A 16916-nucleotide genomic window follows, 5' to 3' on the forward strand; every position below is an offset into this window, starting at 1 on the left:
TTCCAGCAATAAGCTTCTGAGTTTTTAAAAAAAGGTGACCCATACTTGCCGTAGAATTTGAAACATCACAGCTCACTCATGTCTCATGTTATCTCTCAGAGGTGAGATAGTGGACAACGATTCTTCGCAGGTTATTACTTTCTTATTTGCTTTTGTGTTAGGCCGGTGGTCATCTTAGATGATGGTATTCTTTTAAAGGTAAAGCGAAAATTTCATAAAACTAAGGAATCTCAGCAAACTGTGGTTTGTTGAAATTTGAGGAGTTTGGTTCTCGTTAAACTCTAAGGTAGCTGTGGTTAAGACAATCATCTGTTATATTTACTGTCTCCTCCTTTCACAATGTAGCTGTTTATTACTTTGGCTGCTTCGATTTCTAACTTGTCCATTGTCTTTTGGTGAAAGTCTCAATCTGCAGGGAGATTCTTGGAGTTTTTAAAAAGTCAGCAACAAAATGGCTTCCATGCCATTCAAATGTTCGAACCCATTTTACCAATTGGACAGATTTTGTGTTTAAGATTAGTGTTTGAGTCAACCATTTTAATTTGGCTAAAAGATCATCATAATTCAACGGATGTTTATAGTATCCGTTCACCTTACACGCACCCTACATTTCAAAATTTTCCTTTATCCGTGGTGAAAGGGAGAAACAGTCTGACTAGATGCTACAGTTATTTTGGTGCTTTGTAATTAGATCCAGGGAATTCATCCCTTTTTACGTGAGTGTTCTCATTTACTGAGGTTTTTATTTGAGACAGAGAATTAACTTGAGTTCAAAATGGTTAGGATCATATAGAATGAGTATAATTTAAAAAATCTGTTCCTGCCCAAGTTTTCCAAGTGTTGACGACCAGTCCATGACTTCTGAAGGAATGAATTTATGACTGACAGATTTGGTGATGTGACAAAGATGCGCTAAAAAATTAACCTTAGAGGACTTCGGAATACCGCAGAGAATTATAGGTTTAGCAAGTAGTCAACGATCTGACAAATAGAGTTGTATATGGGTAAATTTGAAGTCCATTTTGGCAGAAAGAATAGCAGTTTTGTTTTTATTGAAGGAGATTGCATTGCTCTGAGATAGAGTGGAATCTGGGTATCCTCGTGCATGAATCACAAAATGATCGTGTACAGACACATTAAGTAATTTGGAAAGCAATTAAATGTTTTCATTTTATCATGAGGGAATTTAAGCGCAAAATTAGGGATCAATGGTGAGCCAATATCTTGAATGATTTTCTCTGTATTGGTCAGTGTATTTCAAGGATGGAAGTACATGTATTAGATGCAGTTCAGAGCAGGTTTACCAGAATAATACCGCGACGAAGTGACTTGTCTTACAAGGAAAATTTGCACAGGCAAGGCTTGCATCAGTTGGTGTTTAGGGAAGGAAGAGGCAACGTGTTTGAAACAAAAAAAAACCTGACAATTTGGACAGGGTAGACATGGAGACAATGTTTCCTCCTGTAGAAGAGACGAGAATGAAGAGGAGTGTCTAAAGGGCAATGGTTGTCAATTTTAAACAGTGATTTTTTTTAAAATCTCTCACAATGTAGGTATTCTTTGGAGTTTTCTTCCAGAAAAGATGGTAAAAGCAGAGCTCTGGAATATTGTAATTGCAAAGATAAATAGATTCTTGTTGAGGGAGAAGGAGGTGAAAGGTCATTAGGAGAGGCAGGAATGTAGATTTGAAGTTGCGATCAGATGAGACAGAACCACATTGAATGCTTTACTCTTCCCTGTTGTATGGGAAGTGGCAGGTTTGCTGTAAAATGCCAAATTGGAGTTTCAGTGCAAAGTATTAACAAACTCGGTAATCAAGGCTTCAAATGCTGAAACAGATGTTTTTCAGCGGCTGAATGCAAATTGTAGATTCAAGCTTGTTTAAAATCACTTAGTTTGTGCTGTATGCCCAATTGCAGATGTGAAAGCTTTGACACCTCAGAGGCAGGAGAGATTCCAGTCATCGATTCAGTGAGCACAAAGTAAGCTTTAGTCTAATGTGTGACTTAATTAAGTTTCATCCAAAATACAACAATGTTAAAAAACCTGCTGGCACTTCCTGTAAGATCTATGGAGGGCCTTCCTCCCACAGCAATGCAGCAAACACTAGACAGCAGCAGTCACATGAACAAGGTTGCTTGATTGTATCAAAAATCTACACAGATTTTGTTTGTTTGAAAAGAAAAGTTGTATCAACAGAAAAGATCCAAAAGTGTTCAGTGAAAAATTGCTTATCCATTCACTATTCAGATCTCCATTTGTCGCCAAACATTTAAATAGCTGAACTCTGAATTAAGGATACAATATGTTGAAGAATTGAGGTTCCTACCTCCTCCCCTCCCCTCAGTCTGCCTGTGCTGTCTTTCAAATCTCCTGTGAAGGTTTTGAAGAAAAACCTACTCCCAGTACATCTGGAGGGTGATCTATTTTATAAAAACAGTTGACCAAAGAATGAAATAGAGGCAGAGCTGCAATCTTTTCTTTGCTGTCATTACGGTTGGTATTGCTGAGCTTACACAAAAGAGATTTGCAGGCCAATGTCCACTGTGGGAGTTGTGGAACTCTCATATTTGCAAGACAGACAGACACAAGTGGCTTTCAGCTGGTGACTTACTTCATGCCCAGTGAGTCATTAAACCAGCTACTTTGCCCACCTCTGACAATACAGTATAATGGTACAGAAGAGAGTTCAGCTTTCCTCCTGAACACCCCTCCACTTCGCCAAGAATGTCATGTCTCAGGCCAAGGCCAGTTGACTTGGGAAATGCAGCCCTGTATGTCGAAACACTATCTGAAGTATTTCATCGGAAAGTTGGTTGCCTTTCTATATTTGGGCCTGGAGCTCTTTGTTTGAGATATTTTTCGACTTTGCAACAAATATAAAATGATGAAGAAATGGATCTGATACATCTGTCTCTCTCTCTCCTTCTCTCTCTTTCTCTCTCTCTCTCTCTCTCTCTCTCTCTCTCTCTCTCTCTCTCTCTCTACTTCCACACCCCAGTCTCACGGTCTTATCCTGCAAACTGCAGTTAAGGGCTTTGTGGAGACAAATCACCATATTCTGTAGTTGTGTCTTGACCTGTTGTTACAAAATTAGCTGTCAATGGCTCAAAATACGGACTCAATGTCTTTCAGGTGTATGAAGATAATTTTCTTGTGGATGTAGATGTTCGCTTAAATTTACTTGATAGCACTTTTATGACCATTTGCAGAATACCTGACAGTGCAAACAACAAGGTAGATGGGAAACCATGCACTCTAAAATCTATCATGAAAGAATAAATTTGAAGACAATAAGCGGTTAAGGTTTTGCTTTATTCAGACTACAAGGAATACAAAGGAAACTGCCGATGTGCGAACAATTACTGGGTGCAAGTGTTTGTTTAAAATGACATTCTTCACAACTAATTTCAGCAGCGGAAACAATGATAACATTCCGAGCTGTGAGGAGCTTGCAAGTCCAGTGCCTCCAGAGACAGTTGCTGAGATCAGAAAGTAAGAATTGATCCAATGTGTGAGGAAATGATGCTTTAATCAGAATACAAAAATGTGAAGGGCAATTGCTGGAGGGCCACCATTTTCAGGAACATTACTTAGGGACTTTTTCCTGAAACTTAGCAGCATCTGTGGAGAGAAAGCAGATTGGGCGCTTTGAGTTAAGGTTCCCCTGTTCAGAACTTTGCATCTCTGAAGAAGTGTCGCTTTGCCTCAACATGAACTCTGTTTTCTGTCTGCAGATGCTGCAAAACCTGTTGAGTTTCTCTAGCAACGTCTGCCTTTCTTTCAGATTTTCTGTGTCTGTAGTTTTTTTTACATTAAAGAAACAGTTGGCTGTTATTCTAATATTTGCTCTGTTCTTAGTGTTGTAAAAAGAAATTTTAGATGGAAGCTTGTGGTTCACGCTGCAGGCCTTCTGCTGGATCTGAAACCTGGAGGCCTTGGCCGATTCCAGTGGTAACCAGAAAGAAATTGTTGCCGGGTTACTCACCAGTTGACGGTTTGGCTCAGTTTTGACAGCTGCTGGTCCAGAGAAAGGGATGGCAGATCAGCATCTTTCTCAGCCCTACTGTCAATGCTGATTGTCACTGAGGTTGTGTAAGTGGGCACCATCTGGGAAATGAGGGAGGCAGTCCTTAGAAGTCAAGGAGAGTCCAGATGTCAAAGAGAACTGGTCCATGTCACATAGCTTTGCAATGTGTAGGTGGTAAACTCCCTCCCTGCCATTTTCCTAATCCTCCCGCCTCCCATTTAAATGCCAGTGAATGATTGGGCATGCATTAACATACGATCTTTAATGGAACATTTCTTTTCCAAACATTGGACTGTGCACTGCCGGTAAATATATTGAAAAATTTGACTCTCTAACTCTATTTCCAGTGTTATTACATGCCCCACCTCCCCCCATCGCCCAAAAAAAAACAGACTGTGTTGTTTTGAAAACATGTGTGAAAGTTGAAATTCCTTCTTCCTTGCAACTCCCCTAGCTTCTCTTCCAGACTCAACTCTTGTCACTTGCAAACCACCTTTTAATGCTTGGAGGTGAAACACAAATCTTGATCTATTGTAGTTCATTGTAGTTATTGTAGTACATCAGAAATGTTGCCTGTTTAACAAACCCAGTTGATAAGTACTTGAAAACTTGGGAGAGCTTGTCATCTGAAGAGTGGTTGAGGGTTTTGGTTCTGCTCAGGATGGAGTTTTGAAGGATGGGAGGGAATGTCATTGAAACTTTCAGAATACTGAGAGACCTGGAAGGATTGCACATGGAATGGAGAAGATGTTTCCACTAGTAGGAGAGATTAGGACATGCCGACGCAGTCGCACAGTGAAGAGACCAACCTTTAGAACTAAGGTAAGAAAGAATTTCTTCAGTCAGGGAGTCGCTCATCTGTGGAAAACATTGCAGAAAGCCATCGAGGCCAAGTCATTAGGTCTATTTATGATATATAGAGAGAAGGGTTCTTGATTAATAAGAGGATCAAAGGTACCAGAAGAAGGCTGGCAATTGGGCTTGAGAAACATCACAGTCAGAATTGAATGGCAACGCAGACTCAGCAGGTCAAATGAGCTAATTCTGTCCCTATATCTTATAGTCTTATGGATCCACACAAAATACTTCAATGTTCGTTTTGTGAGTAAGTCATTTCTGGGTGCAAGTGCTTGTTTACAATGTCTTTAATTTTTGCCTTATATAGTCAGGAACGCAAATGCAATGTTGGCATTTATTTTGAATGTAAAAACAGGGCTGTACCTCTGAGGCTTTGTAAGGCTCTGGTCAGGTCATACTTGGAATGCTGCGTGCAGATTTGCGCCCTATATCTCAGGAAGGATGTACTGTCCCTGGAATGGGTTCAGAGGAGATTCACGACAATTGTCCCAGGAATGGAAAGCTAAACATATGGGGAACGTTTGTGGAATCCAGAACTATATTCATTGGAGTTTAGAAGGATGAGGGGTGATCTAATTGAAACTTTCAGAATACTGAATGGCCTGGACAGAGTGGATGTTGGGAAGATGCTTCCATTGATAGGAGAGACGAGGACCCGAGGGCACAGCCTTAGAATAATGAGGAGACCTTTTCAATTGGAGATTTGGAGAAACTTCTTCAGCCAGAGAGTGTTGAATCTATGAAATTCACTGCCACAGAAGGCTGTGGAGGCCAGGACATTTAAAACTGAGACAGATAGGTTCCTGATTATCAAGGGGATCAAAGGCTATGGGGAGAAAGCAGGAGAATGGTGTTGAGGAACTTATCATCAATGACTGAATGGCAGAACAGATTCAATGGGCTGAATGGCCTAATTTCTGCTCCTATGTCTGATGGTCTTATGGTCTTAATGAATTGCAGGTCCAAAACCTTTGACAGCCCAAACTCTGAGAAAGATGAAGAACCAAGTTCACCAAAAGCGACTGCAGAAATCTCAAAGTAAGTTTCATCCTTCTGTGCTTCATTCATAATACATAATATGAAAAGAAATTGCTGTGAATATAGTAGCTCCTGAAAGATTATATCGCCATTCGAGATGATAAAAATCACATTAAAGAAACAGCTTTACTCCCTCTGCGGCCATTGCCAGTAATTAAATCAATGACACATTTCAGCCTTTGATCCAGAGAAAACACTCAACCATGTTCAGTGAAAAATTGGTTGGCCCTCAACATCCAGACCTTGGTGGTCTAACTTGCAACAATGCTAAACTGCGAAACCTCCCACCTCCCCTCAAATGCACCAGCCTATGTAACTGGAGTGTCCTACATATTTTCTCTGAAAATTTGGAAAGCAAACCATCTAGTGTAGTCATTCATCTGGACTTTGACCTAATGGGGACTTGAAATACTGAGCATTTTGGGATTCAAAATTTATTTTCAATGTTTATAAGTCAGTTGCAGATGCAAATCCTTTCCTGAATTTGTGCTTCATGAGCACTTACAGCTGCAGATATTTTTACCGTATAGATTGTCGGGTGGGTGGGTATCAAAGTTTGCCAGGCATCTGTGTAACCATGAGGAAGCAAGGTTGATCGGAAATAGTTTTGATATGTTTAAATTATGCTGCATTTGGAATGCAGCAGTGTGAAAAGGGAATGATGGCGAATCATTGATTTCTTCGAAATTTTTAGTGCAATGTGATGAGTGCCCCAGACTATAGCACTCACATTAAAGTGTCTGCTGGGCTGCCTCCCTAGAAAATTTATAACAGAGACAGTTGTCTTAAATGATAGCATCACCGTTGAAGCATCCAAAACACAGATGGGAAATTGTTTTCAGATCAGTATTGAGGTTATATTTCTGGACAATGTGGCTATGGTAAAAATGCTCAAGAAATGGGTTAATCTCCTCTACCCCACCACAGCACTTCTCTTTGTTCCTCTTTCCTGCTTCAGCTGCACCCTCCCTACAAACTTCCTCCAAGTTCGTTGAAGTGTCCTCCAAACTTCCGTGACATTTGAAGAAATATGTCTACAATTAAGAATGTGACCTGCTCCCCGTGTCCGAGCCTTGGTATTTCTCCCATACAATATTGCCATTGAATAATTTGCAGTTTGAATTATCTAAGCTGGCCATCTGCCATGTGTATCCATGGAGCCAGGCACTTTCCCAAGTCAGAGACCTGGAATTAATCCTGAGTTTATTCTGTCCAGGTCTTCAACGAAACTCAGAACTGTTAAAGGAGCAGGACAGAAAAATTATTTTCTTTTCAGCAAAACAGCCAATGGTGACTAATCTGACCTTAAGCTTCAGTGAATTTGAGCAAGGACTAATTCCTACATCAGTGCTCTGAATCAAACTTTGAGTCACAAGCTGTGCTTGTGAGGGTTGAATTGTCAACAGTCTGTAAAGAGCTTGAGTTTCTTTGTCAGAGATGAGGAAGTTGAACTTAAATCCTTTCTTTTGGGATGTTTGTTGTCTGTCCCAGTGCAGATGTTCTTTATTTGACCTCTTTACGCCTCATCTACCCACTGGCTCCCCCTCACACACAAAAATCCCAACGTTGATAAGAGTGCCAGAAATTAAAAATGTGATCATATGCACAAGTAAAGTGATGTATTTGGTGTTTTGTGACCAGTTGCAGCTGTGAAAATGTTGACATGTCACACTGTGTAGAGGGTGGAAACCTCAGTTTGTGAGAAACTGAAGGAGTAATTGACAAGTAAATTTGATGTGACGTCAGATTAAACCTGTTGTACAGTATTTGGGATCTAATACTGTGAAAGGAAACTGTTGGGATTTGCTGTAAGATTATGTCAGGGTTGCCTCAGGAAGATACCCCAATTGGCAGTGCAGTGAGCACCAATCCAGACAAGAGCAATCACATGAAGCAACTGCTTGACTGCTTCTGCAATGTTTGTCTTATTTTGAGAGATGGGATAATGTTGAATTAGCATTAGGCTTTCAAAGCTTTTCAATGGTAGATTGAATTTTGCTTGTCTTTCAGTATCAAGTTCTTGCACAGCGCAAAAACGGCTTTCAACAAGGGTGAAGTACTGAAGAAATGGTTTTCTCTCCTTATTGCCCTGTTCTGTCTCTTCCAACCCCCACACCCCATCACTGCCTCTGTATGAAGGCCTGTGGGCATCCTGTGGAAGTCAAAAGAACCCCTCTCTCAAGACTGTGATTTTTAGTTGTTGAATTGGGTTGGATTTAATTCTGGACGAGTTTGCCTGTTCTAAATGACTTAATTTGTCCTCTTTGATCAATTGCAGTTCTGGAAATGGTGAGGAAAATGGAAGTTGTGGTGAGGAAAATGGAAGTTGTGGTTCTTCAGGATCAAGCGAAATAATTGCTCAGTAAGTTTAATTGCATGCATGACAAAGTGAATCATTATTCAGAATATGACAAAGCGGGAGGAAATAGCTGGGGAGCTAGCAGTTTGTGCAATGTTGTACAGCCATCGAATGGTAATAGCCCAGAGACAATGATTTGATAATGTTTGTACCAGCTCTCAAAGAGGGACTTGCCTACGTTCACTCCTAAGTCCTTTTACTGTGTAATACTGCAAAATCTCTCCTTTCGAAAATTGTAGTTCACTTCTGAAGACCTCAATTGAAGCTGCATCCACCACACTATTAGGCAGAGCTTTCCAGTTTCTAATGATGCTATTTAAAAAAAAATTCCTTGTCACCATTGGTTCTTTTTGCTGATCATCATAAATCAGTGACCTTTTCTTCTTAAGCCTTCTGTCACAAGGAACAGATTGTTCTTATCCATTCTAACCAAATCCCTTATGATTTTGAACACTTTTAAAATCACTTCTTAGTCTTCTCCAAGAGCAGCCCAAGCTTCTTCAGCCTCTCCACAGGGCTGTCTAGTTTGTCATCTCTGGCACTATTTTTGTGAATGTTCTGTGCACCCTCTCAAATCCCTTCCTGAAGTGTGGTTGGTAAATACCAGAGTTGAGGGCAAATCAGGAGTTTTTTTAAAATCATGATTTGTCTGAACATATTTGTTTTTCATACAATGCTCCAATTTTTAAAGTTCAGAATCCTGATGATATCTTCAACCTGCACTACCACTTCTATAATTATTGCGCACACTCATGCACGCACACTATCGATCAAATATCAGACTTGGATCATTTCAGGAAGCACCATATCATAAGATATTTATTTTGGCTACAGAAAAGAGGAAGGAACAATCCAGAATAATTTTGATTTGGAAGAGGTCCAACTTCAAAAGGAGCAAGAAGGCGTTTGCAGCAAGTAAGTTTGAACACTAAGTTCAGGCAAACTGCAATGAAACAGCAGTCTGTCTTACAGCAGGAGGTTGTTTAGTGACAGTCTCAGAGTGTTCCCACAAGCAGGAAAGAGTAGCAAATGATACAAATGATGAGGATTATTGATGACCCCAGTGTGTACCGAGTTAATTATAAGTAGTTCAGAAGGGAAGTGTTGAACTAAATGATGCTGGCAGCTAATGTTAACAGGGAATCCGAATGTCATCCTCCATTGTGAGCAGTGAAAGGGTCGCAAAAGTGGGGCTAATGATCATAAATCCACTGTTTAATCTTCACAGAGGTAAGTGCCTGGCTGAGATACTATTCAGAAGAACTTGATGTCCAACTCACGATGAAAAGTAAATAGTTGAGACAAGGATGAGCTGAGGATAGACAGCATTTTAGAAATGTGAAAATTAAACAACTGCAGATGCTGGAAATCTGAAACGAAAATGGAAATTACTGGAAAAGCTAAGCAGGTCTGGCAGCATCTGTGGCGAGAAAGCAGAGTTAACGTTTTTGAGTAATTTAAACCACTGAGCTTTTACAGCAATTTCTGCTTTGATCAGAATGGCTGGTTGTCCTTGGTGCTGGTAACTCAGAAGCAAGTGAATTGTAGACAACTGAGGATACTGAGAAAGAAAAAAATAGCTTGAGGCTGCAGTGGCACTTTGCACAACACCCTAATGCTGTTTGAATGCAGGGGTGGTATCAGAGGACTGGAGGATTACAACATGTACTATGTTTATGTTCAAAAGTGTGTGGATAAATCCAGCAACTAGATTCATCTTATTGGTGGGACAGCATCACAGGAACTGTAATCCCAGTCTCAAGCAAGAATACTTGGGGAGCATGTAGGCTAACATTTTATGCTGACTCAGAAATCTTCACCATCTGGTGTGCAAGAGAGAGATAATGGGAACTGCAGATGCTGGAGAATTCCAAGATAACAAAATGTGAGGCTGGATGAACACAGCAGGCCAAGCAGCATCTCAGGAGCACAAAAGCTGACGTTTCGGGCCTAGACCCTTCATCAGAGAGGGGGATGGGGAGAGGGAACTGGAATAAATAGGGAGAGAGGGGGAGGCGGACCGAAGATGGAGAGTAAAGAAGATAGGTGGAGAGAGTGTAGGTGGGGAGGTAGGGAGGGCAGGAACAGCAACTCATATTCCGGGTTGCAGGAACAGCAACTCATATTCCGGGTTGCAGGAACAGCAACTCATATTCCGGGTTGCAGGAACAGCAACTCATATACCGCCTGGGAACCCTGCAGCCATATGGTATCAATGTGGACTTCACCAGTTTCAAAATCTCCCCTTCCCCTACTGCATCCCTGAACCAGCCCAGTTCGTCCCCTCCCCCCACTGCACCACACAACCAGCCCAGCTCTTCCCCCCCACCCACTGCATCCCAAAACCAGTCCAACCTGTCTCTGCCTCCCTAACCGGTTCTTCCTCTCACCCATCCCTTCCTCCCACCCCAAGCCGCACCCCCAGCTACCTACTAACCTCATCCCACCTCCTTGACCTGTCCGTCTTCCCTGGACTGACCTATCCCCTCCCTACCTCCCCACCTACACTCTCTCCACCTATCTTCTTTACTCTCCATCTTCGGTCCGCCTCCCCCTCTCTCCCTATTTATTCCAGTTCCCTCTCCCCATCCCCCTCTCTGATGAAGGGTCTAGGCCCGAAACGTCAGCTTTTGTGCTCCTGAGATGCTGCTTGGCCTGCTGTGTTCATCCAGCCTCACATTTTACCATCTGGTGTGTAACCTGTTTAATAAAACCATTGGATGGAGGCTTGTAATTCTGAATCTTCAATTTTCATGGGTATTTTAATGGATTTAACTGAAGATGAAAGGGTTTGCGTGAGGTGTTTTAAATTGTTCTTCATGTTCAGTTGCAGCTGTGAAAGCGTTGAGTCCAAACACTCTCTGAATTCTGATGAAATTCAGAATTTAAGTTCACTGGAGAAGGGAGCGACAGTCAAGAAGTGAGTTTGATCCAAAATGTGACCATGTCATGCTTCATTTGCAATAAAGTAGTGTGTAAAGGGAATGGCTGGAGAGCTGGTGGCCATAGGTTGGATAATCAGAAATCTCTTCATGAAGGCAGAGATGTTTCCATGCTGTATGACTCTGTAAGACATACCACAGAAACAAAAACTCGGATATCATTCCAGATCATGGCACATCGATGAAGAAACAGCTTCTGAGTTCTTTGCCTGTTCTCTCCCTAACTCTGAGGAACAAGCAATACAAAGCACATGCAGCAGTTGCATGTGAAGGTGTTGAGTTTATCTCAGACTGAAATTTCTGGACTAGGTAGCAAATGTAAGCTATTGAAGAAGTGGCTTCACTCCTTGCACCTGCTCCTTTCCCCTATTACCACCAGCCACCACCACTGCTGGTGAGCTGCTTTGCCCTTAAGGTCATTTCTAGTAAACTTCCTGAGGAAATTTAAGGAACGTATTCATTATTATAAGCAGTTTTACATTTAAAGTGTGACCTTGTTTCATAAAGTTAGCTGGTCACGGCTTAGGATGCTGAATTTTGAGACTTCATTTTTTATTTTACGGCTGGCAACCAATTGTAGACCCAAACACCATTTTAATTTGCTTTTTCTTTTGTGGTTTATGATCAATTGCAGAAGCATAGACTTCAACAGATCAAGCTTTCTAGAAGAATATAATTTCAGTCCTGCAGAAAAAGAAACACTAATGAAAATGTAAGTTTGATTTGACATGTCGTGAAATTGTATTTTCAATGTGAAATTTAAGAATGTGAGAAGAATTGCTGGAGAGCCAGAAAGACCTGTAAAATAATGTAGCGCCTTTGTCATGAACATATAAGGCACCAAAACAGGATGGCAAACAGCACTCCAACCCATAACAATCACATTCAAGAAGCTAAATAATAACTGAAAGAATCACGGACACTGCAACTCAGGGACAAAAACAAAGTTGTTGGAAAAGCTCAGCATTTCTGGCAACATCTGTGAAGGTAAGAACGGAGTTAATGTTTCAGGTCCGGGTGACCCCTTTCAGTTCTGAGGGAGGGTCGCTGGACCCAAAATGTTAACTCTGTTTTTGCATTAAAGAAGCTGCTTGCCTTGCATGTCCAATGATTGCATTATTCCTAGAGATTGGCTTGTTAATATTTTTCAGTGTAAATCATCCAAAATTCTTTGTCTTTTGGAATTGTTTGTCCTACATTATCACGCTTTTGGGTTTGTTTGTCTCAGATCGTCATTACTCTAGTTTGTGATAATGAGGCATTATTGCAGGAATGGTTTTCCTCTTCACACCACTTTATTAGTTGCTATCCTGCAAACTTCCTGTGAATAGTTGAAACCGAATGATACCGCTATCTAGAGCAGTCAGATACTTGGCAAGTGGTTTGTTTGTGGTGTCCTGACTTTGGTAGCCCTCCCACTCCATGCTGCTGTTGTACGTTTTGCACACAATCGATCTTGAATTAATACTTCCTGAATCTATGAAATCTAAATGATCTTGTGAAATGATTTTTAATGTTTGAAGTTTGTTAACTAAGTTCTTTCAAAGATATTTGACTGTAGAAAGCATTGCACAAATGCATCTCTAGCAGGAATTCTAGTTATTTTTGAGCTATACCAGATTGCTGAGGTTGTTTTACTGCACTGAATAAGATTAGATTACCTACCGTGTGTAAACAGGCCCTTCGGCCCAACAAGCCCACACTGTCCCTTGAAGCATCCCACTCAGACCCATTCCCCGAACACGAAGGGCAATTTAGCACATGGCTGATCCACCCAGCCTGCACATCTTTGGACTGTGGGAGGAAAATTGATCACTTGGAGGAAACTCACTCAGACATGGGGAGAATGTGCAAACTCCTCACAGACAGTCACCCAAGGCTGGAATCAAACCCAGGACCCTGGAGCTGTGAGGTAGCAGTGCTAAGCACTGAGCCACCATGCTGCCCTGCATGACACTTTGGCAGCATAGGGTTAAAGATGGGATTATTCTGGTTTGTCTGGCCGTTCGATTAAATTCTGTGCTTTTTGATTAAGACGAAAGAACATTTATCCAATAGATTTGAGTGCTGGACTGGACTTGGGGACTTTAAAGTTTGAATTTCTTATCTTTATATATACAGTGATTTATTTTCTTTTGTACATGGTTTGCCTACTCATTTATTTTGTTTTCTTGAGTTGATATTGTTTTGTCATTTTTATAATCATGAAAGCCAATGCCTGAAGGGCCAAGCACAGATAAATTACTTGTGAGCAAATACAAAGGAAAATTTTTGCAGTATTGCATTGAGAAAAATGGTCAATTTGAGGGAGTGAGGATTTTCAGGGAATATTTCTACTTCAGATGCAATAGCAAGCGTTCACAACTGGGCCGCACTGAAGTTTGAAATAAAGCTCAAACAATTTATGAAAAATGCAACAAAGGAAAACTCCTTCTCATTAATCAAACAAATAGGACACAGTTGGCCAGGCAGCATCAGAGGAGCAGGAAAACTGATGTTTTGGGTCTGGGCCCTCCTCCAGAAATTTTCTGAAGAACGGTCCAGACCTGAAATGCCAGCTTTCGTGAGCCCCTAGTCTGCTAGCCTGCTGTGTTCATCAAGCTCCACACCTTGTTATCTCAGACTCCAGCATCAGCAGTACCTACTAACTCAGAACACAGTTGGGATGCCTTTTGCATTGCTATTCACTCTAAACCACCCAGTTGTCTTTTTGGGTAAATGAAACAAAGTTTTAGAAATCTAAGCCACAGGGATTGGTGGTTATCTGGAAATTCTTCTCCAACACCTAGCTATTCGTGTTTGGATGAACACAGCTAATTGTGGATACCAAATTGGTCCTGATTAATTTCACAATATTCCTGTACTAATGTCTCAAGAGACATATAGGGATGAAGTGTATGAAGGAACCTAAATTATCCTGATCCCCGATTGAGGACAGTGTAATCCTCATGAAAGTAATGTGCTGTTTTGGCATGTTATTTGGTATGTTAATCTCCTTTTGAATTCAAGTTTTTTGGGTTGAGTAAAGTAGAAAATGATCATTTTTGTTTGCTACAGAATAGTAGCTTACAACCTGTCAGTTTGACGTTGAAGAAAACACAGATATTTAGGGGTTGAGTAAAAGCATGGTCAAAACATGGTTTTAAAGGAACATCTTGAGTGAGGGCAGAAGAGGCAGGAATCTATCCAGTGAAGTTGTCATCGATGAAACAATTAATCTCAGATGCGCAAGTGGCCAGAATTGAAAAGAAAGTCAAAAGTGCACCTGTACATAATTATTTCAATTCTGGAATACTCTAATACTTTAAGAATACACTTCTCTCCAGTGCCATTGCAATCTAAGATTATGTTGTGCTTGCTTTAGGAAATGTTCCTTTTAGATGGTGGAAGGATGATAATGAGTAATTCAATGAAATGATGTTGTACACTGCAGCTGATTGGAGGTTTCAGATTACTCACTAGGGATGTAGTAACTTGTTAACGAATCTACTGGAATCAGAGACTTTAATTCTAGTGGGACGACAGAAAAGTGTTTTGGGTCAAATTTTGGACTCTGCACAGTACGAATTACGTTCTACCATAATGTCAGCAGGGTAGAGGCTCTTTAGCTCAGCAACTTATTTCCCAGCCACGAAGGCTTTCAGTAGGATACGGAATTTTTTGGTTTTGTGATCTTTTGAATTGATTTTTTCTTTATATATATTTTTGGAGGTTTACTGTTCGAGTGTTTGTCATGTGATGTAAGCATTTCTGAAAGATTCAGGACCAAATGAGCCCAGGCAACTTTCTTGGGTCACGTTTCCAGTATGTTTCAGTTAGTCACTGTTTCCGAGAGGTAACATAACAAACAACATTTTCACAGCCTTGTCCCTCAATCTCTGCAATTTCCTTGTGTCCACTTTAGACATTTCTCTTTTTTCCTGTCCAGTTTCACTTTCTTCCCTATCCCAGATTCTGTTTGTCCTGTTGTTACCAGCCATGGCTTCAGCTGTTTAGACTCTAAAATCTGAAATGCACAGTATGCTTTTCTCCATTTTTTAAAAAGCTGATTAAAAACTTCACCTTTTATCAAGCTTTTCATAACTCTTCTGACCTCACTGAAAAACAATCTCTTGACATTTCCAAAAATGAGTCACTTCATTTCATAATTTGCCATGTTCACTAGTTAATATCATTCAGCACCTTAGCAGTGTGGGACAGCTGTGTTTTTGAATCATTGCAAAAGAGTACAACCTATGCCAACTGATCTGAAAGCAGATGAAGTCAAAATAGTCCCTCCAGTGTAAACTATTTCTAAGTCGTAAATCTTTCTCAAACAACAAGAGGCTATTGCTGCATATGGCACTATGGCTACCTAGCACTTCCTACACCAACCACTGTTTAACAAGAATGGAGCTGGTAAAGTCTGAGTCAAGCCCCAATGTCTGTGTGTAATGTTGCACACCATATAATTTCTGTGCTGTAATGATCTATTATGAACGGACTCAAATAAGTGATCATCTGTTTCAGTGTAGGGCTGCAGATAAGGAAATTCCAAATTAAAAACTAGAACAGCACTTTCAGCGTAAAATGTTCCATGTAAATTGGCAATGCTAATCAAACAAATGTTTACTTTTTGGAGTCTTTGGAAAGTCAAAGGTTTCTCCTACCTACCGCATCATTGACCATAGCTGCAACTCAGTCCATCTCCCAATTCACAACAAGACTCATCATTCTGATGTTTGCTGGCCCACGTTGTCTCTTGGTTGACCAATGTCTGAACTTTAGATTTTTTTTCGAAAAAACTTTCAATTCTTGTGTTCACATCCTTTCATGTTCTTATTTTGCTTTTGTCTGGAATTATTTTAGGTCCCAAATTTTGCCTGGAACTTTTCTGTTCTGCCAAGTCCAGTGTGCTGTGTACTTCTTGATTTTTTTTTTCATCAGCCCACCACCGTTAGTGCTACTTCCTGCAGATATATAGTTCCTTCCTCTAGACATCACTATCTCTCGCCTTTAAGAAACTCATGAAGAGTCACTATTACCAAATGTTTGGTCACCTGTTTGAATATCTCCTCCTTTGTCAGTTTTTGTATGGTTAATCTGCTGTGAGGTGCCGTGGGGAGTTTTTCTGGGCAAAGGGTTCGATTTCAGTGGTGTGATGACTTCACTGTGCCGCTGACGTCTTGTTGCAAAAAAGTAACCATTGATCTACCTGTGAAATAATGCTATGTGGCCTCTCAGTATTAGCCAGGCAGTTAAAATAAGTGAATTGAAAGCTGACTATGTTGGAGTATTTCGTTATTCATCCTCAGCTGGAAACAATTTATCCATGTTACTGAGGTATCCAAGTACTGGCAATGCAACTCCCAGAACAAAGACAAACAAATCGTCATTATCCTTGTGTTTTTCTTTGTTCATCTGATTTGTTCCATTTGACTTTTATAAAGAAGATTTTTTGTTAAAGCTCACTTTCTCTTTACTAGCAAACTCTAAACACCAAGAGGTCCTGCTGGTGTAATAAGTAACCTCAGACACATGTGAAATCACTTTATACGTGAGCCTTAAGCTTACTTGTGCAATCTACAAAGAAGAAAACTTGGAAACATGGCCAACTTGCAGGTTCCATCCATGGCCAGCGTAATTCTAACTTGGACAGTCATTTCTTCATCATTGGGTCAAAGTGCCACACAGCCCCCCTCTGATGGCA

General features: G+C 40.7%; 1 protein-coding gene across 1 annotated transcript in view; it reads left to right on the forward strand.

Annotated features, from left to right (window-relative positions):
- Window positions 1–1963: 1963 nt before the first annotated feature.
- The window catches only part of LOC132210078 (ral guanine nucleotide dissociation stimulator-like 1), a 30839-nt gene continuing 15886 nt past the window's right edge, over window positions 1964–16916 (forward strand). Inside the window, exons 1-5 of the mRNA XM_059649400.1 lie at window positions 1964–5926; window positions 8205–8288; window positions 9120–9200; window positions 11113–11205; window positions 11862–11939. Of these exons, the coding sequence (XP_059505383.1) occupies window positions 5736–5926; window positions 8205–8288; window positions 9120–9200; window positions 11113–11205; window positions 11862–11939 (527 nt within the window). The 5' untranslated portion in view covers window positions 1964–5735. The remainder of the gene's footprint in view (window positions 5927–8204; window positions 8289–9119; window positions 9201–11112; window positions 11206–11861; window positions 11940–16916) is intronic.

Source organism: Stegostoma tigrinum, chromosome 10 (assembly GCF_030684315.1).
Source record: "Stegostoma tigrinum isolate sSteTig4 chromosome 10, sSteTig4.hap1, whole genome shotgun sequence".
Classification (NCBI taxonomy): Eukaryota; Metazoa; Chordata; class Chondrichthyes; order Orectolobiformes; family Stegostomatidae; genus Stegostoma; species Stegostoma tigrinum.